At 38.0% G+C, this 21,105-nt stretch overlaps 1 protein-coding gene across 1 annotated transcript in view; it reads left to right on the top strand.

The window, feature by feature from the left end:
• PRDM6 (PR/SET domain 6) overlaps positions 1-21,105 on the top strand; it is a gene marked incomplete at both ends in the record, with an annotated part of 73,754 nt that overhangs the window by 7,824 nt on the left and 44,825 nt on the right. The window contains one exon of the mRNA XM_082335810.1: positions 1,997-2,304. Within this exon, the coding sequence (XP_082191936.1) occupies positions 1,997-2,304 (308 nt within the window). The remainder of the gene's footprint in view (positions 1-1,996; positions 2,305-21,105) is intronic.

Here is a 21,105-nt window from a genome sequence, read left to right as displayed (position 1 = left end):
ATTGTCCAGCCACCTCTAATTGACGTGGCTGAGCGAGCAAAACACCTCTGCAGCTTAACCCAGCAGAAGAGTCGTTTTGCGACAGGGATTGTACTGTTAAGGAAAGGTTTTCACCCTCGAGCCCAAAGGCATTTTTTTTGCCAATGTAAGCACGGTCCCCAGCAGGGGGCTTTGTCCTGTCGCTGCTCAGGTGTGCTGCAGTGACGGCAAGGGACCCTCTTCCTTCCTGCCTTCCTGCCCTGACGCTGCGCCACATGTTAGGGCTGGCATGGGACGTATTTCATAGGCAGCCCTTCTTCTGCAGAGGCACCCATCAGAGAAATGCACAGCTCAGGGCTTGGCTTGCTTGCTTTCTGCTAAGATCTGTAATTGTTGTTATGGGTAGTGAACTTGAACAGGCGAGCACTGAGTAGGGACACATACATTTCCTGGAAGGTGTAACAATTTCGAAGGAAATTAGCTTCCACACATAACTTTCAAATATTTTTATGTTGCTGAATGTATCATTTTTGTATGGTATGACTTAAAAGAGGATGACAGGAAATAGTGCTTAGAAAGTGCGTCTAAAATTGGAGAATGCAAATAGAGGCCATGTTTTGAAAATGCAGCTTTTATTATCCTTTATCAGCTTTTACTGAACAGTGAGGAAGGCTTTCCTCTGAAGGCTCTGTAGGAAAGAGGCCTACATAATATGTAGTATATCCACCTTGGAAAGAAGAACAGCTGAGTCAGTCCCCCCGAGTACTGAAATTGTGGTTACAGGCAATCTAGCAAGTCTAAATCTGTGGCTTAGACCAAGAAGCTCCAGCTTCTATAGTGAATACTGTGCTTTATTTTTATAAGAATGGGTGTAAGTTGTATAAAATTATTAGGGGAAAGATCTAGGACTTGCTGCATGAGTACTATGGCATACTTATTTTTTTTCCTTTGTATTTCTGGAATAAATTTATCTGAAAACCTTTACTGTGCTACAGAAGTGAAATGTGCAGAAGATGGTAACCTATTTCAACAGATTTATTGTTATGTTAACTCAGCATACCTCCAGAGAAATGGATTTCTTGAGCATGAAACATTTTCCTGGAAGTTGTACATTTGTGGCATGTGCAATAGTGTGCAGTGGAAACATTTAACCAAAATTTTCTTTGCTCAAAAAAAGAAAATTCACAGTAGGATCTTCCCAAAACAGAGAAACATCATCCATTATTAAGAGCAGTTAGGGAAATTAAGACTTTTACGAACTGGTCTTTTTCATGGGAGCTGCCCACAAAACCAGGCGTGCTGTTTTTTTTCTTAGCCTCAGCTACATGTAACAGGCAAAGAACATGCATTCCCGTTCAGTAAAAATTCTCAAACATGTGCTAGGAATCAGTAATATTTGCTATATAATTTGAAAATAAAGATTAGATTCGGCTCTAAGAAAGTAAATGTCCACGCATGCTCTGATTCGTCATTCATGAGGTTCTGCTCTATTTATTTTGTTTTCTAAACAGACAGGCATGCACACGCATGTTAATGTAAAAAGTAGAATGAAAGTTCATTTAAAATCAGGATGGAATTAAACCCATTTCCAATTAAACCCTTGGGCTGAGCTATGGTAATGCGAATGAGGGGGTCTTGTAAGGCGTTACGACTGTGTTTTAAAACATGTCACCGAAACACACTGGGATGGTTTAAATGGGCTATTTATATTAGTCAAAAAATGAATCCTAAAAAACTGTGTTAAAATAAATGAGCATTGGCAGGTCCGTGAACACACCAGGCTTGCAAAACGTCTGCAGGGTTTCTGCTCAGCCTTTGTGATTTCTTATTAAGGGCTTTGGTGAGATTAGGAAGACCATCCTAAGCAACCTGCAAAAGGGCACGGTGTGTATGAGTGCTGAGCTGCCCTGAAATGGTAGGAAAAGTTGAGGGATCTGCAGGATCTTGCCCGTGGCGGTGATCACAGTGGTGGCCAGCAGCACCATATTGATGGTGTTTTTCCCTCTTTGCCCCACAGGATGTGACATGTGTGCTGATAACCGCAACGGTGAGTGCCCCATGCATGGGCCCCTCCACTCCCTGCGCCGGCTGGTGGGCACCAGCAGTGCTGCTGCAGCAGCCCCTCCACCTGAGATCCCAGAGTGGCTCCGGGACCTGCCCAGGGAAGTGTGTCTGTGCACCAGCACAGTGCCTGGCCTGGCCTACGGCATTTGTGCGGCACAGCGGATCCAGCAGGGTACCTGGATTGGGCCTTTCCAGGGAGTCCTGCTCTTGCCAGAGAAGGTTCAAGCAGGAGCCATCAGGAACACTCAGCATCTCTGGGAAGTAAGTAATCATCTTTACTTCCTTGTCAAATTTGATTGTTTTGAAGTAGACATTGAGTGAAATTGTAGTAGTACTAGCACTGTTCAGTAGCCATGAAAAAGAAAAAACACAGTTTAAGTAAGCTAACCCAGCAGATTTGAAAATGCAGGCAGTGCAAGCAAAAGCTTTATTGCACTAGAGGTAGCCAGGAAACCAATGTACACCTCAGAGCTCCAACTGGTTTGCATAGGAAGAGCAGATGGTTGCAGGTGCTGTGATGCAGAACAGAAAGACGTGGCCAAAGAAGGCTGAAGGTTACAACACACAGTGCTCTTCAAATTTTGACCTGAGTAACAAGAGCTGATGGAGCTCTCAGGTTACAGTACCAGCTGCATCATCTTAGTCTGAGTAATGCACGTGGGTTGAGATGGCATATCGCACCATCGCTGTGGCCTACAGACAGTCCAAGAAAGCTGCTGAAAAGAGTGCAGGAGCCTATCCTACAGACCTGCTATTTGAACAGTGAAGGTATTAGTGCTTGTTCACAATTTAGTTCAACTCTAGTCCTGCACCGACCGTGCATTCCCCTACTGATGCTTTCAGTGCTTTTGTGTTAAAGCCACTGTCAGCTCTCTGAAGATGTTCTTTTTTTGTATTTGTCACCATCTTAGAGAGGGTGACAGTGATAAATGGTATGAAAACATTCAGGCTGTGATGCTTTGGTTTATTTTGTAATGGACATTGACTGTGGTTTGGCGGATCAGATCATAAACCTGCTATTGTATTCCTTTGGCCATACAGCGACATCCACGGCTGTTGCTGTTTGTGACCGTGTACATTTTCTCCAGTGAAGCACTGGAGTTTTGTGCTTAGGTATAGTTTGTATGCAGATGCTAACAACAGCATCTTGCGGTAAGTTAATTTAGAATGAAAAAACAGTATATGCTCCTTTTACACACAGGTCTAATAACTAATAGGGAACACGTATGATCCCTGTGTGTGTCAGTACTTCTTATTTACAGAAACAGGCTGCTGTCTACCTAGTCTTTTGCCATTCATTTCTTCTTTGCTTTGTGCTGGAAGGTGTCATTTCTTAGTTCTGCTGCTCTGTAGCTGCAGCTTCTGCTCACCTCAAGACTAACTGTTATGGAGAGTCAGTAGAAACGTGCCTGTAGATCTGCGGGTGATATTTACTCATCTAGACCAAATCTGAATCTTCAGAATATAAGGGGACGTGCTTGCTGGTTAGAAACCTGACAAGGAGTCCATGAAGATTGAAAGAGTGGTTTTGCTGTCTTCAGTGGGTATACAGTAAAAGTGAATGGATTTTAAAAAGATATTTGGTGCTGTGGAGCCAGCATGTTGTATATAGCACTTCTTCACAGAAAACCTGTGAATATTTAGGTCGTCAGCTCTTTGGGACTGATCGTTACCTCTTTTAATCATTATGTTCTACTTTTGCATAATATGTGTGACTTTCTTCTATGAGTAGGAGCTCCTATGCATTTCCTATACATTTCCTGTATGCAAACAAATAGTAAATAACACATCAGGGTCTTTGTTGTAAAGTATTTACTCAAAAGAGTTATTGTGGCAAGAGGGAGATTTTTGCATTAAAGATCAGTCTCAGAACACACCTAAATGTACTCAGTAAAACTGGATGACTTGCAGGCATCGGGAGTTTGTTGCTGCCTTCAGTGGGGATGGAATTTCTCTCGTATAGTGGATATTAATCAATTGGACTTAAATCTGTTCTTACCAAAGCCCAGTGATTATAATGAGGGCATTTTGGGATATGTTATTAATCAAATATTTTTTATGGAACACTCTATACAGTATTGGAGGCTTTATTTTCATTGTTAAGAAGGGTTTTGTGGCTTAGACTATGCTAATCACCAGAATACAAAATAATAAAATAAGTTTATCATCGTATTACATGAAACATTGAAATTTAGCTAAAATAAATGGAGTTAGGGAATTTCACATTATCCTTACATATTTGCATTATCAATTTAATTTTTTTTTATTATGAATCAGTTTTATGCAAGTTAAGTTGCAAATATGGATAATAACGTTTTTAAATAGGCAAGATTTTTTTCGTTTAGTTTCAGATGAACTTAAAAATTCTTTTAAAGCAATGAAAGAAGGAAGGTTGTTGGGGGGAAAACCAAAAGCAAAGAAGAAGAAGATGTTAAGTAAAAATAAGAAATAGTACTGATGTATGTGCCAGGTTCCATATGGCCATCGATGGGTGTCAGCTGAGTCTTTGTGTGGGTTTACTCTTCTGTTCTTCACACACAACACAGATTTCCTGTTGGCTAGCAAAATGAGTGTGTGTATTTTAAGTGAATTACCCTAAAAATAATAATTAAATTTAGTTTTTGGGGGAGGCATTGTGGGCAGCTCGTTGTCTCAGATTATTTCTGTTAATGGCAAAAATTGTTAGCAAAGAATCACATACCCTAAGCTCTAGCTAAAAGTTTTGGCCGTTTTTCATTTGTTTTGCCTTTCAGTTTGGTATGTTTTATCTATCAGAGAACTAACATTTAATAAAGGAAAAGTATAGCAAAAGAAAGTAATCAGAAAGTGTGTGTGATTTTACACAGCTGATCTATGAAAATAAATAAAAGCAATTGGAAGTATGTAACTGAATAGTCTGTATTCTTTTAATCTATATGGTATAGGAGTGTGGATTAAATCACTGTGAACGTTAAAGGAATGTCTCATCATTGTCCCTTCATAAAGTTGTGAGTCTAGTCAATTCTTTTCCACCAATCTTTTCAAGATAACTGCAAATACATGTCCACAGATGAGTTATTCGGCATTAGGTCTTAGTGGACCTTATAGAGAGAACTTTTCTTTCTTAGTACCATAAATAGCATTCGAATATATTTTCTCTCAGCACTGCGAAGTAAAGTTGATAGATATTTGTTTTCATTTACAGTTCTTTGTTTTTAGTGTACACCAGATAAATAGAGGGGCTATTGCAGGGACTTTTAAGTGTAGTTACTGATTTGGCGGCTTTTTTTATTCTCTTTGTTGTGGGAAACATCAGAAGCACTGCATTTGATGTATAGTTCAACGCTATGGAAATATGCTTTAGTCTGTCTGCACAAGTGTTCCCACCATGCACTCAATGTTTGCTTTGTATGTAATCCATACAGCATAATGTACAGCGATTCAGAGTAAATTACATACCGTTCCGTTACCTCAAAACAGGCCTTGACACCTATGGGTGTTCATGGGAAATTATAGAGTTCTCTTGCAATCAGCCAAGATAACTTTTTATAAGTTACAGAAAGATCAGCCCTTCAGAAAGCCAAAAATATTAGTCATTTTTAGTTGTAGTTCTTTTTTTTCCCCCTTTGGCCCACTTCAATACAGAGTTTGCTTGTATTTTATAAAAATACAATAAACTCTGATTTGTTTAAAACAAAAACAGGACTGGGTGTATTAAGTAAACACTCTCTTTGGTAATACAGGCATTTATTCCAGCACTGCTTGATAATATTTCTGATCTTTTTCTTCTTTTTTTTTTTTTCATTTTGAAGTAATGCGAACAATCCTTTTGTTATTGCAAAGAAAACAGAGACTTTCTCAGCAATTAGGTCTTACTGATGAGAATGAGATAATCTCCCCCTAATGTGTTTTCTAATAAAGAAGTGAAAAGACACATATTCCAACATATATGAAAACATTATCTCAATTATTAATGTGTCCTTACTCCCCGGAGATAAATTAATCTGGTTGCACATGGTTTTCCCTTTCTGTTTAACATCAAAATTTAATAAGAGTAGACTTAAGGAATGTATACAATATACACTTAAATTCTATTAGAATAAAATACAGAAGTTTAAAAGGCTTATACATTTTAGTAGTCAAAGTTTTTCAGGCTCCAAACTTTAAACTGTGAATTCTGGAAACAGCTAAATCGCAAATGGTATTTTCCCCTGCAAATGCAGTTTATACAAAAAAAATCTTTTACTGACAGATGCATCAAAGGATAGAATCTTACAGTTTCCTTTTCTTCATTTGCCTGATAAAGAGTTTGCTGTCTTTCTTGTGGTGTTTTTTTTATTTTTTTTTTGTCAGAGGTCAGTTTTTTTTTTTTTTTTTTTTTTTTTCCCTTGGAATAGCCCAAGAATATCAAATATATTATTTCACTTTATTTCAACTTGACTTAAGTTTTGCTTTTCTGGAAGAAATGCTTTTTCATGTTAGGTTTTTTACAGGGATGAGCAAAATATACATATAGCAGGGCATTCATTAGTAATTACAAAATGCTAAACCTGTGCCACTGATGTTCCCCTTAAATGGACAGGATTACTGACACTGCTAGAAAGCGTGCATGTCATTTTAATAAAGTACCATTTGGGTTCTTATTGGACTTTTAGTGCCTCAACTGAAGTAAAAGAAAACATTGCCTTTGATTTCATCTGGACCAAGAACAGGCATTTTGCTGGGTTGTGTGCTGGCCAGAGTCCATGCAGCAGTACTGTACATTTCTGTACAAATTAATATGCAGAGAGAAGCCTTACCTTTCAAATGAAGCACTCATTCCAGTTATGGTGATAGATTTGTATTCAGATTGTCAAGGCTGTAGTTTTGGACTATATTCGCTGTTACAGCAAAGCACTGGGGGATAGAATTATGTGCATGCCGTAGTTCTATTAAAGTGAAAATTATGTTTCTCAGCAATCCATCATCTAGTATTCTAGACTGCTTGTCAGCTCTGTTTCAAATATGTCATGTTAATGAAATTCAAATAATTTGATCTTGAAAAAAACCCTTAGTTATATTACTATTATATCTTAAATTATGCAGAGTAACAGCTGGTGCCATTCTGTTGTTGTTTTGTTTTGCCTTTTCTGAGGGTTTTGTGTGGTGTACCACCCTTACGTTTATTTTCTGTTAAGAAAGCACAATTATTTTTACTTTTTCATAGATTTTCAGTTCACACACGGCCTACTGGATATATCCCTAATGTTGCGTTCAGTAGCTTGCTAAGCTGAAAGTTCAGTAAGAGCACATTCAGCGCCACAGCCTCTTTAATTTATGTACCTTAGAAGAAAATTGCATTAAGCCGCTATAAAGCAGCTTGCTAACATTAGTATTTCTGGATCACCTAGTATCACATTTTCCCAGATAACTTTTGTAAGTTATAGATTCCTTACTTAGCGTCAATATAAAGTTACTTTGATCCCAAATATAAGTGTTTGGTAATTCTTCTTCTTAGAAAGCTAAACTAAACACTGATGTTTCTTTTAGAAACCTGTGATTTTTATAAGACTTTTTCATGCCTGGTCTTCATGTATCTCCATGTCTTCAGTATGTTTATTCCACGTACATGAGAGATCTACACAAGCAGATAAATAAGCCTAAGCACACGTGCAACAAAATAAATCCAATATGGCACGGGGACCAATTCTCTTCCTATTTAATGAAGCAAAGTTTGGAATAAACTTTAGTGGGGAGTTGGATACAGCCCCAGAATCTCAACAGTGTTACTGAAAACAGTAATTCTGTAGACTGCACGGAACACGCACGCATCCGGACACACACTATTCCCAGAAAAAAAATATTTTCTGAATTGCCAGATCATGCAGGGACTGTCTGTTTTTCCATGGCACATAATCTCACCTTGGAGATTTTATTATGTAATACGCAAAAATACTGAAATGGAACACAAATAAATAGAAAAGCTCATTTCTGTCCTTATTTGACCACGACTTTTCCGTATTGCTCAAAAGTGATCCAATCACCAATATTACAGAAACACTTGACCTTTTTTTTTTTTATTAGTTAGTAAAAGCAATTTCCATTGTTGGATGAAATCTAGTTTGTAAAGCTTGAAATTACTCTTAATTTATGATACCATTAACAGTGAATTATTTCTATTGGCTTTTGATTCAAAGTAGGTGAATAAAGGCAGTATTTTAATGAGATATATGGTTGTCCAAAATGTGTTGCTTACCTGATGTCAGTAATATATTAGTTATAGATTTGATAAGCCAAAACTGCAACATACACTTTTCAGGGTGGCGGTGATGTTCAATATTTTGCCGAACTGTCTCAGTCACTGCTTTATGTGTTTTGATCCCCAGGTTTCATGGCATCAAACATGCAAGGAGTTTAAAATGCAGACTTTTAAGTAATCGCTTAACATAAAAGCTGGAAAATTCATCCCAGGGTATACTTTTCGTCCACACATATGGCACCTTTTTCAGATAAGTTACAGAATTCCATTATCCAAATTGTTACACATATGTGACAGAGGTTGACCTTTAGTCATGTCAATCCTTTTTGTGTAGGCCTCAGGCTCCAGCCTAATGGCTCAAAGCCTGATTTACTCACTGTAATAAGGGCAGGAGGTCGAGCAATTGTCAGCTTGCCTGCCCGTACTCATCTCCGAGCCTGGTTGAAGGCTGTTAACACAAAGCTTTTCAAAGTGAATTTACAACCACCACCAGTGACAGAGGCCAATCAGTACACCATAAATGTCAGGTTAGTGAGATTGAGCAGTAAGTAAAGTACTGGCAGCCCACTATTGGCTGAAATCAATCGCTTAAGGTTTAACTGAGAATAGCAATCCATGTATAACTACATCTGCAGACCCGGCTTAAGTGTGGAGAGCAAGTTGGAGAGTGGATTAGGTAGAATTACCTACCAGCAACAGCCATAGCACTGAGCCCTGCATTTGTTCTCTTTCCATACAAATGGTACTTGCACTGATGTGATTCATGGTCAAAAAGTTGTTGGACCTGCCTCTTAGTTCTAGGAATAAGATTATTCTTTCTTATGTAGAGAAAAAACCAGAAAGGTAAAACAGCGTGCTATCTTACCTGGACAAAGAAAGCTAGGAAATTTTTTAATGTATTGGTTCAGTAATACTCAAATATTTTCAGTCCTGAGTTCCAGAGAAGGCTTTTTCTTTAGGAAACTGTGGCTTTTTGCTATTGGCTTGTAACTGGAAACTATCACAGAATTCATTAATGAGTGATTATGTACCTGATGGCTTGAATATCCATGAGATGTAGTTACCCACAAGACTGAATGTTTTTATCATTTTGTGTAGTGACAGCTTGGACAACAATTCATTTGGCTTTGAAAGCATCAGCATTAAAATGTGGGAATCCATTAAAATGCTGTATGCCAGGATTTATAAATTAGGCAATTTCCTTGATTATTGCAATCATTTACAAAATTGATTGTCCCAGTGTGGTATAAGCAGATTTCAGCAATGATCATTGACAACAGGCACATCCTCTGATATCTATACTCATTGTTCCCTAAAAGAAAAGCCACTCTACTATGAGGTTATTCTCCATCTCAAGGTCAATTATGCATTGAAAAAGTCTGCTAATGTAGAAGATCACACATCTTTAAAGGAGAACGACATCAGCTATTTATAGACTGCAATGATAGCCGGAACACTTTTTTTTTTTTTCTGTTTGTAATTTGTTTGTTGACGGCCAAGGCATTCACTTGAGTCTGTAGTGCATATTCTCTTTGTGATCCGTTATTGAAAGGTAAATAATTTTGGCAAATTGCAGCTGTAAATATTTATTTGATTGAAGATTTAAAAGTCAATAATGTGTTTTATTTGTTGCATCTTAAAGTTCTAATTAACCTATAGATATAGTGTATAGTAACTTGATTTGGGTCAATTATTCCTGCAAGACATGATAAAGACATTATGTCACAAAGCGAATATGCTCTAGAAGTTTTCCTGTATTAAAACAAATACAATAAAGCCACAAAATGCTAGCCACCAACCACAAAACCACAGTGCTTTCTACTTGCGTGAAAGTAAGCAATATGCACGGTAAAAACCTATAAACGCTAAACCTTAACATGCATATTATTACAAGAGATTCTTTTTGCAAACTGTAGATGAGGTCCAGTCATAGCTGGCAACAAGCTAATTTGTGTCAGGCCTCATGTAGATCATGATCTTCCAGGACTAATATCCTGCAGTTGTTAATCAGTCCTTGCTCAGACAAGATAGCCATTGATGTCACTAGGAACTTTGATTTAATGAGGTCTTCAGGCATGAGTGAATAACACAGTATCACTTTAATCACAATTCTTAAATCATTTTTTTCCAAGATAGGCCAACCGTTCTTTCAGAACCACAGAGCCACCTGCATATTGTCTGCTACTGTCTATACAATAACAGTAACACACCGTTAATGTAAAGGTACCATTGTATAAATGCATTCATTTGACCTAAGGATAATATTTTATTGTGAAGAAAGGGAGGATTGCATTGCCAGTGACTGTGTAGTAGTGTGTTGTATTTAGTTAGATAAATATTAACATCAAAGAAAAACATTTTTTTTGGTATCTTGTAAAAAATCTGTAACTCATAAATTTATTGTTTGTACTACATTGCATATTTGTTGCATGGATTTAGCAAGATGTACATAAACAATTCCATATTTTAACAGTAATTCAACCTGGTACTTTCTGTGTAGTGACCTACTGGTGTATAAGCAAGCAAATTTAGTGACCTCAGGGCATTTCTAAAGATGTTTTGGTTTCATCTGTGGAACTACAAAGTAGAGAAAAGTGGTTTTATTATGAGCATGAGAACCTCCTACTGAAATAGAATCCGTATGAAGGACGGCTCTGTTCTTCATGTTCACCTGTAACAGAGCCCTGAATTTGGAAGTAAAGTAATGGTCAGTACTTGTTACAGTCCTAAACTGGGAAAAAAAAAAACCCTACATTAAGTGAAGTGTCATGTATAAAGCAAATGAAGTAAGCAAATCTAGGGTTCACGATTTTTACCTAGGCTAATCTTCCAGTTGTGTAAAGGTCAATATTTTTTTAAAAAATGGTTTATATGTACTTTTTGCCTAATGCCATGTCAGCATTCACTGTGGAAAGCAGGGTATTAGTTTTTATCAGTCTGTCAAAAGAATTTTTATAGCAGTATGGATTGGTGACTGCTACTATTTTTAGACCACCATTTTACAAAAAGAGCTTACTATTGAAGTAAAAAAAAAAAAAGTCTTCTATTTTCTATATTCTATTCTATTTCTATTTCTATTTCTATTTCTATTTCTATTTCTATTTCTATTTCTATTTCAAGTTGGCTTGAATTCCGTCCCTATTTCCATTGCTCCAGTAAAAGAAGAAGATGAAAGAGATGCACAATTACTTTGAGAAAAATGAGAAGGACTTGGCTATATTTTTTTTATCTGTAAGATCAGTTGCTAATAAAGTACATCTTCATTTCCAATTGGAGATGTAAAATTTTGCTGAGCTACAGATACTTCCCTGGGTTTGTGTTAATTCATTTTATTGTGACCAGCATGATTTCAGTGACAGCTGCGGTAGCAAAGTGACATTTCTCCACCTCTAAAAAAATGAGTTGTCTTGTCAGAGCAAACATTTTGAGAAGGATTTGACATTTAATGGAAAAAAGCCCCAACTTTTGAAAAAATTTGATTCTCATCCACAACATAAGACCATTCTCCATTTCAGAGCAGGAAAACTGGTGTACATCTTGGTTAGGTGCCTCTAGATGGCATGCATTTGGAAAGTTCAGGAAGAAACACTAACTTCTTATCAAAATAAGTATGTTTCTTTTTAACTAATGGAAAAATAGCATCAGAACACTTAAGCAAAACTGATAGGTTCATGAAAAAACGTTTGATTTTTAACAAGATTTTTTTTCATGCAGAAAAGCAGAGGCTGCAGATTAGTTTTTGACCAGCTCTAACAGAAATGCACAAAAAATTACACAGACTTACAAATTTCACTTACAGCTGCTTCCAACGCTTTGGGGCAGCTGGCAAAGTGTACCAAGCTAAGACTGCAGCTGTGTTTTCAGCAGTCTTCTCTTTTCCATGGTCCCAAACCTGCAAATTGCTAAGTACCATACTCTGGGTCTGGCATTTTGCTGGTGAGAGATGCTTCCTGAGAAATTTGAGGTCTTGTTTCTGTGTTGGGACCAAAACTTTTCACCCAGCTGAAGCTCTTCTTTTGTTCGTGGACCAACACAGTAGAGTTTAATTTGCTGTAAATCTTTCAGCACATTTGAAAATCAGGTAAGGAGTTAAGAAAGCTCAAATTCTGATGCAATTTTATTACAAAGATAACAAAAGTGAAGATGAGCATTGGCATTTCCTTAGACTACACACTAATCATGAAGACACTTAGGAAAAAAATGGGTACTGTACTCATGTTCAAATCTTTGCATCAATGTTGTCTCATCTGAATTTCATTCTATTTTCTTTTCTGATCAAACCAGGATCATGTTCAAGTTACTTGGAATAAGAGGTAGTTTTTTTAGGAATATTAACTTGCTCGCTTCTTTGTCCAGAATGGTACCTATTGCATCCCCAGTCTAGGGATTTGGTGAATTTTCAGCAGTGAGAGTTCTCCACCAGAAACTGCATGTCCTGGGCTCAGGGGTGTCTCTAGCCCACCATATGGTGGAACATACATTAGAGTAGGCTATATATCTGAGCCTGGGTGGGCTCAGACAGTAACTCTGGCTGAGTAGCTATTTGACCTTGGAGTCTGCCATTCCCAACAAAAGATGGCTGAGGGTCAGGCTGAGGTCTGCAACCTCCCTTTCCTCCAAAGACTACATTAGTCTGTCTCTTTTCTTAACCTTTGTGGGTTTTTGTTTATTTAATAAAATGTTAATTTTCATACCCTAGTTACCTGAAAGTGACATGTCCCAGAGGCAATAGTGTTGCAGAAGTTTTACTTCATTGTTTGAAATAGGTATTTCCTTTACTTTTGAAAGGCTAATTTGTGTACAATTGCATTGTTTGCTGCCAAGACAAATCAGATGGCTTCTTTTTTAAAGATATAGCAACTCTCATGATAGATCACTTTAAGGGCTTTGTAGGGTCTTAATCTGCTTAATCCTTCATTCTGAGTTTATATTTCTTCCACATTATTACTTATATCTTCTGAAATCTCACAGGTCCACATACTATACTTAATGCTATTCATTCTCACTCTATAGCCTGCATGTCATAGTGGCTGTATTTACAGAAATAGCTAGCAATGCCTGTCAGGATGCTGTCAGTCACAATTTGAAATAACAATGATAGCCACTGAAGAAGTGGCCTTCTCCCCTCTCTGAAGCTGAGCAGCACACTGCTCCCGTACTGCACCCAGCCACTGGTCGGTGGGTAGTTCAGGAAAAACACTTCTTTCTCTGTCACATTTGACTTTCAGATCATCTGTTTTAAGGGATGAAAGACATCAAGAGTTTAAATTTGCTGCTGCATCCATGGAGAAAACAGCCAGCTGCAGTGGTAGTTAAGCCAAGGCAATTCCATGTCTTGGCAATAATATACAATTAGAGCCAACCTAGTGAAGTTATGGACCACCATGATGTTTGTTTTACTATTTTTTACCTTTTCTTACTTTTGTTTTATTATTTTTCTTTTTTTTATTATTTTTCCTTTTTTAATTAATTTCTTATTTATTTTATTATTTATTACTATAAAAATCTTACATTAAAAATGCTTTTTGTGATTTCTGAAAAGATAAGCGTTTGTTTCAGTGCTTTCTACAAAGAGGGCAAACATTCTAGCATTTCGTTTCCGTGTGGAAAGCCCAAATTTATTTGGAGAATTAGCAGTACGCTTGCTGTTGAGAGCATCCGTTTCTAGTTCTAGCTGTCATCCCACCATAACTGTGGGAAAAAAGTTCTCTCTTTCACAGGGAAAGCTGGACTGGATGTACATTAATATTTTGATAGTTAATTCCATTGCTTAATTTAAATAATGCTACTCTCAGTCATTGCAACTTGATATTAACTTACCTGGTAAATCTCTAAAAGAAGTAATGTTGAGAAATTTCTATGTAAGAAAGACTTTGTAGTGCAACATCCAAGGATCAGATTGCCACATACTAAAAGTCTGACTGAATATCTCCCTCCTTCATACTCTTTGAAGGTCTCACCATAAAGATCAGAGTGCTAGATGTCTTATCTTCCACTTTTCCTCAGCAAATTCATGTATCTGTGGAGGCTGGAAAAGTGGACCTTTAGATCATAGGGAAAATTGGGGCAACAGACAGGTGCAGGCTGCTAAAACGTGTTTGAAGAAGATGGAGAATAGGACAGCAAGGCAATGTAGTGCCTGTGAGTTTGACGAAAGAGCCAGGGCTCTCAGACTATGACTCTTGTAGAAGATTACTGCCATTCTTTCTCTTTGTTCTCAAAGATTACAGGTAATTTTACCACTGTCTCACAAACCATGCTAGACTTGTCTCATGAGCATTACAGTGCTGATCTATCTATTATTTGGTTTTTGAGCTGGTGCTGTTTGATGATGAATTGTTGATATCCTGCAGAAAGTCACAGGCAAAACATTAAGAAATGATAGCATTCAGAATTAATAATTTTCTCCCTCATGTTCTCATGGTTTTCTGCTCTGGATTTTTCCCACTCTCTTACTGATTGCATTAAATACTTTATCTAGTTTGAGGTTTCAAAAACTTGCAAGTACTACAAAAGGTAGCTTTGTGAATATTCTTGAGCATGCAAAGCTTTTCTTAGAGATCTTTTAGTGTGTCCTTAGCATTGCACTAGGAAATACAGTATCACACCAAGGGTGGACCATGGGCAGGCACAACTGGGCACAAGCTTTCTATGCCTGTGGTCTAAGCTGACCAGACAGAAGCCTACTGTGGACTGGAAGCCATGTGGGAGTGCTAGCACAGTGCCATGCCCAAGGGAACAAGCCCTAGCAAGTTTAATTGTCCTATGGGCTGAAACTGGATTGTGCCCAGGCAATGTTTATTATGATCAGAGTGAGCTGGATCTCTGTGCCTTCTGACATGGCTTTGTCCCGTGCCTGCTGGGGAAAATTTTTGTGACTATTTGACCAACACCTTACTAGATTTTCTGAAAACTTAGAGGTAAGATAGGTTTCCACTTTAGCTGTAGGTGATTTATCCTAGAAGTTATAGTGACAGGGCTTCTTAGTGGCTCCAAGGCAATCATGAGCAAATGATGCAATTGCAAATACCAGAGACGGTCTTATATTGTGTGCTTTATAATAGGACAGTTTTGCACATACACACAAGCCAAGTCAGTACTAACATTTGCTAAAACTGCTCATAAATCACATGGTTGAAAGTTGAATAATTTCATACTAATGACTTGAAAAATCCCAGTAAACTTCACTATTTAAACAAAAAAAAAAATCAATTGCTGTGCCTAACTATGATCAATTGGATATAAATATTCTTCTCTTGTGTGCATGACAGCTATAAATAGTACAAATGGAAGCTTGGGTGCTGTAAGCTCATACCACAATGTCACTGCATGATTCTGAGCTTTCAGGTGTTGAGGAGCTTGCAGAAAGCATGGAGTGGTTTCCAAGATCAGGACTCCTGAGCTTTGTCCCAGTGTCAGATTGCAGGATTTTTTAGGTCTTTTCATTCTATGTTTCGTGGTGATTGTACTTGCTAGTGAATAAAAAGACTCCAGCATTAATCCCCATTCCAGCAAAACAAAAATGATACGAGTTTCAAAGAGGGCAAATGTTTTAAATTCATACATCAGTCTCTTAAACTTTCCATCCTGGAGGGTTCTGTTGGAAATGCATCAGGTGATGAGGAGAGAGACTTTGGCTTTGTGAATGAGTATAGGAATTTGCGTTTGAGTTGCCCATGAGCATTATGGCATTTAACTCTCCAGCAGAAGGGTTACGGTAGCTATAAATTGTATAAAATGAATACTATCATGTGACTGAAATATCTTTGAAGAGTTACCTTGTGTCTAGAGACCACAACAAGAGAACTGCGGGAAAAGAGAAGAGAGTAGAAGGTGGCTGTGGAGGTGATCAGCTTCTGGAAAGAAAGCCTTTGAATGGAGTTCTTAATGGAGCTTAATATATTGTCTTCATTATAGAAGAAGTTAGAGTTGATTTTACTGCTTTGCATGGACACCTGCATATGCAAAAAGAAAAACCTGGCAGATGGGCTTTTCTATTCAATGGATGAGACAGGATAGACAAAACACCATGGCTAGAAGCTGAAGTTAGGCAAAAAAGCATCTCAAAAGAAGAAAGTTATTATGTTTTGCAGTAGTTAAATACAAGAATATCTTACTAAAAGAGGCAGATATCTTACTTTGACTCTTTAAAAGGTCATTAGGTGTGTTAAGTTCTGCATCTTTGGGTTGGATGATCTGAGCCTTTGCCTTCGGAGTCTGTGAACCTCCAAACCCTTTGCTTTACCTCCTACTCCATACATGAGGAGAGCAAGACTGCCTGCATCGCCTTGTAGTGCTTTGCATAAGGGTCTCATCTTCAGTGGGGCACTTACTGGGAATTCCTGCCCTCAGCTGTCCAGGTGGATTCTGCTTTCTCTTTGCTTTTTTGTGGGGCCAGAGAATTACCACACAGATTGAGACAGGGACAGTGGTTTGAGGTGTTAATCTTTCATTTCACAACTAGCATATTTGTGCCCTGGGCTGACCGTCACCAACCTTGCAGTTTGTCATGATATGTGCAGCTTCAGATGTGGCTGTCCTGGCTTGCTGGTTCATCTGGGCCTTAGTTGCCTTAGCAATACCCTGCCATTATGGGGGCATCAGGTACTCATGGCACACTGGTCCTCCCCCTTTTTTCTGTGCCTTTTCCTGGATGGAAGCTAATGGTCTATGAAGTACAGTCTGGAGCAGATGATTGAACAGTCCCTTCTGGCTTTAAAATCCATGAAGCTATGAAGCCAACCAAGAAAAGTTACTGTGTCTGTGTAAACCTTATCAAAACCGAGCTCTGCTCATTCTCCCAAGTAAGAGTTTCTGTGCTTATAAATTCCTCTCAGCCTCCTTTTCTGACAGAGAGCAGCACATCAGAGGAATTGTCTGATAAAGATGGGGAGAGAGGAGAGGGATTATTATAAAAGCCAGCCATGTGGCTTCTGCCCGGAAGTCTGCATATTTCCCTTATACATGAAGTGGCATATACAGACTGCAGCTTAACCCAGAGCTCCAGAGAAATAATAGCATGGAAGAATGAGCAACAGTAGCTCTGAATTTTCTTGCAATGATCCTATTGCAACAACACTGAGTGGACATGCAACCATACACCACAACCCCCACAGCTGTCACTTTGGCAAACCTTTTGATGGATTGGATCTTGATATTTACAGAATCTATTAAAATATAGCCCATCATGTGTTTGTTTATATGTTGACAAGATGATGTACACCCTGCGGGTCAAGGGTGATGTGAACTGTTTTGGTGTTCTTGTCAAAGCAGCTAAAAAAAGAGCATTTAAATAATTTTTGTAGAATAATTGTCTAAGAATGTAAGAGCAACATACAGAATTCTTACTTTGAAAAAAAAATCTCTACTGATCTGACACAAAAATCTGAGCGTGTTATCAATCAAAAAGACTTTCCTACTTCTCCTCTAATATGTTAGAAAATTGGCAGCTCAGATAGAAAAACAAATAGCAAAATTAAACAGAAAGGAATTGATTTAACTACTTGGGTGGTTTATCCAGTACCATATAAATTTTTTCACTTGGGCTTGTCACTTATTAAATATATTTTTTTAACAAATGAAGCTATACAGCACATACAAAATCTTGCACTATTTTGCTATAAATATTCTAAGTCAGAATTAGTTTTATGAGGGTATCAGATGTATTTCTTTGAACATCATTCATATGTTTGATTTTTCTTTGCAGTTATGAAGAAAAAATACTGTCTGAAATTAAATCATGTCCATCTAGTTGTCCTCACGGATATCCCTTGTAAATCCAAATATGGCTGTATCAAGGGTGCTACCTGTGTAAAACTGGATCCCAAACTCATATGCTGAAGAATTCCAGAGCATTCTCCTAGCTTCATTGTATTGTTATTAGATTATATTCTCATGAAGTGGGCTAAGAGCTAAGACAACTTATTGTAGAAGAATCTCTTTCCATCTCACATTTTTATTGCTTGTCTTTTTCAGCACCTTGGAGTCATGTGCCTCAGAAATAAATAATTCCTGTCCCAACATAAGGCTAGCACATGGTGATTTTGGTGCCATAAAAGAAATCATGGAAGAGAGCAGATAAAGAAGACGAGTTTCAAAGAAACAAAAAAATATACAGTTTTCTGAGATTTGTTATATGCATGTTGTCAAATTGTTGAGGTATCCAAATGCTTCACTGTTTTAGAAAAGAATGGGTGCATTTAGAAAGCAGAGTGGAGCTGGGATGAAAAGCCTGAGAGAGAAGAAGGGTGTGTGAAGATGAAAAAGAAAGAATGGGTGGATAAAGCAGGGGAAAGGAAGAACTGGATCTAGGCAGTGTGAGAAAGGAGGGATCAGGAGTGTTGTGGATGAGGAACTCAAGGTGACGGCTGGACATGAGCTGTCCTGAGATGATGTGCTGAAGAAGTGGTAGTGTTGGCCCTCATGTCCCCCTTGAGAAGAGGGACCTGAGAACGGCTTGTGTTACCTTCAGGTTTCCTCTTTCTGAATGGAACAGGCTGTGCTGGTTTGGCTCTGGTGAAGGCTTATTCCTGGGCTCTGGGGTCCCTCAGAAAGCTGCCCCTTGGATCAGGTCTGGGAAAAGAAGCACAGCAGCCTGTTCTTTTATTCATATTACAGAAAGGAGGTTCAGGGTTTTTCTGAGCTGAATTACTACTAGCTTTTTTTTTTTTTACTTCTTTTGTTATATATTTCCAAGACTGTTCTGGCAAAGAAAAGTGCTTATAACTTTGCTTCAAAATGAAAGCCAAGAACTTCCTTCACGTATCTGGGGACTTCTCTCTTCTTTATTCCTTCAATTTGCCTTAACCTTGCTCCAAAAGCATTACTTTAAATATTTTTCTCCCCCCCACCCTTTTTTTTTTTTTGACTTTTCTGTTGGGACTGCCAACAATGAACCAGTTAGATCTAGTTGTGAGATTGCAGTCTACAGACACTTGCCCAGATGCAGGTGAGCTGATACCACCAAAAGCAAAGGCATGGTCATCAGACGTTAGTGCGCTTTGGTCACAAAGGATATATCTACCCTCTACAATGAGGTGTTGGGCTGAGTTATTTCTGAATGACCTATTGCACCTGTACGGCACAATGTAGCTGAGTTTTCAATATGGTTAGCTTGGATGCATCGTTGCAGTGTGCCCAGGTGCGATGCATTCAGCTGCATCACATAATGTTAGCAAGGTTTGCAATTCTGCTCCTGAAGCCAAACAAATAAGTGGTCAAGGCTCTGACCAGAGCTCAGTGGTTAGACTGGATGTTGGTGTCCTAGGAAGAAAAAAAACAAGTGTCCCAATTTGCCTGTTATGCTGAGCTGTTTATTGTGATGGTTTCTAATTAGATGCCACAGATCTTTCAGGTGCATGGTATGTGCAAACCTCAAATAAGACAATCTGAAACTGCATTACATTCTTTTTTTTTTTTTAACTTAATTTTGAGTGATAAGCTCACAGCAGAATCAGAAAAATTCATTATCAAACCAATGACAAAACTTGTGCTTTGTTTTCTGGAAGCTTACATTAAGTTTTGATGTGCAACATTTAAAGCAGTGTCCAGTGTAAAGCAAAGGAAGGAGGTGAATGTGATCTGAAACTGAAGGTATATGCAAAAAAATCCAATTCTCTTAAACTCTTTTATTTATTTTATTTTATTTTATTTTATTTTATTTTATTTTATTTTATTTTATTTTATTTTATTTTATTCTGCTTTATTCTGCTTTATTCTGCTTTATTCTGCTTTATTCTGCTTTATTCTGCTTTATTTTATTCTGTTTTATTTTTATTTATAAACGGCTAATAAATGTTGCAGTGTTGTTTATACCCCCGTAAACTGGTACATGAACTACAGACAAGTGTCACACTTGCATTACATTTTCCAGATTTTCTAAGTTTGTCAGACTGAATGCTCTTTGGACAATGTTTCTGAGAGTTTAATTAATTATAATGGAAATACAACAAAATGCTCATGCCTATAACTGTATTCTTTGGCAAGTATTACACTTTATGAAGAACTTCATAACTCTAAAAAGGAAAATATCCAATACATTAGTTATGCTTTTTCATTTTTATTAATGGTCTTTGTTATGCGCTTTCTTATGTGGGAAAAAGACTTTCAGGCGAGAAGAATGAAAACAAGAAAGAAAAGGAACGTCTCTTTCAGTGTTATACTAACAGGCGCTCATGAGCCTTCTGAGCAGATTAGCTCCCATTCAGTGAGTGAGCTTAGGAATAGGGAGGTATGGTACAGGATTTAGTCACTGATTATAGATACATAATCCTCGGTGTTAGGGTCAGATGTTAAAAAAAAAAGAAAACCGCCAAGTTGCCTACTCTTAACTGCAGTTGTTTCCACTGGAGGCTACTAAGCCGTTGTCCATGGCTTCCTGGTGGTCTGCAGGACCTTGCAAAACGTTCTGCAGATTACATGGAGGACTGAGTTCAAAGGAGTCTCACTAGGTGGTATAATCGTGAGCTGTATTTCAACACCATCATGACAGATGCTTTCCCTGACACAAGACAGGACCTGCACCATGCCTGGCGTTGGCATTCCACTAGGATTTCCACATACACAGTTAAGGATGTCCGTGTGCTCATCAGATACTTGTTTGAAAATGTCATATTTGTGTATGCAGGCACTCAGTTTGCCCGTGAAATCTTGTCATAGCTGAATGCCAAGTGTCAATATAGAGTATGAGTACAGCTCACTTCAACAGGGTAAAAACTGGCCTTCCTTGTAGCTGGTTGCACTGTTTGGATAATAAGATTATGGCAAGAGTCACTAGATGACACTGTTTCATAGTTTCACACAATCTTTTTTCTTAGTACCGGTGTTCAGTCTTTGAAGATATGCTG

This window comes from Platalea leucorodia (genome assembly GCF_965183815.1).
Source record: "Platalea leucorodia genome assembly, chromosome: Z".
NCBI lineage: Eukaryota > Metazoa > Chordata > Aves > Pelecaniformes > Threskiornithidae > Platalea > Platalea leucorodia.
Note: the sequence above shows the minus strand (reverse complement) of the source record. Positions and strands in the feature narration are given on the sequence as shown.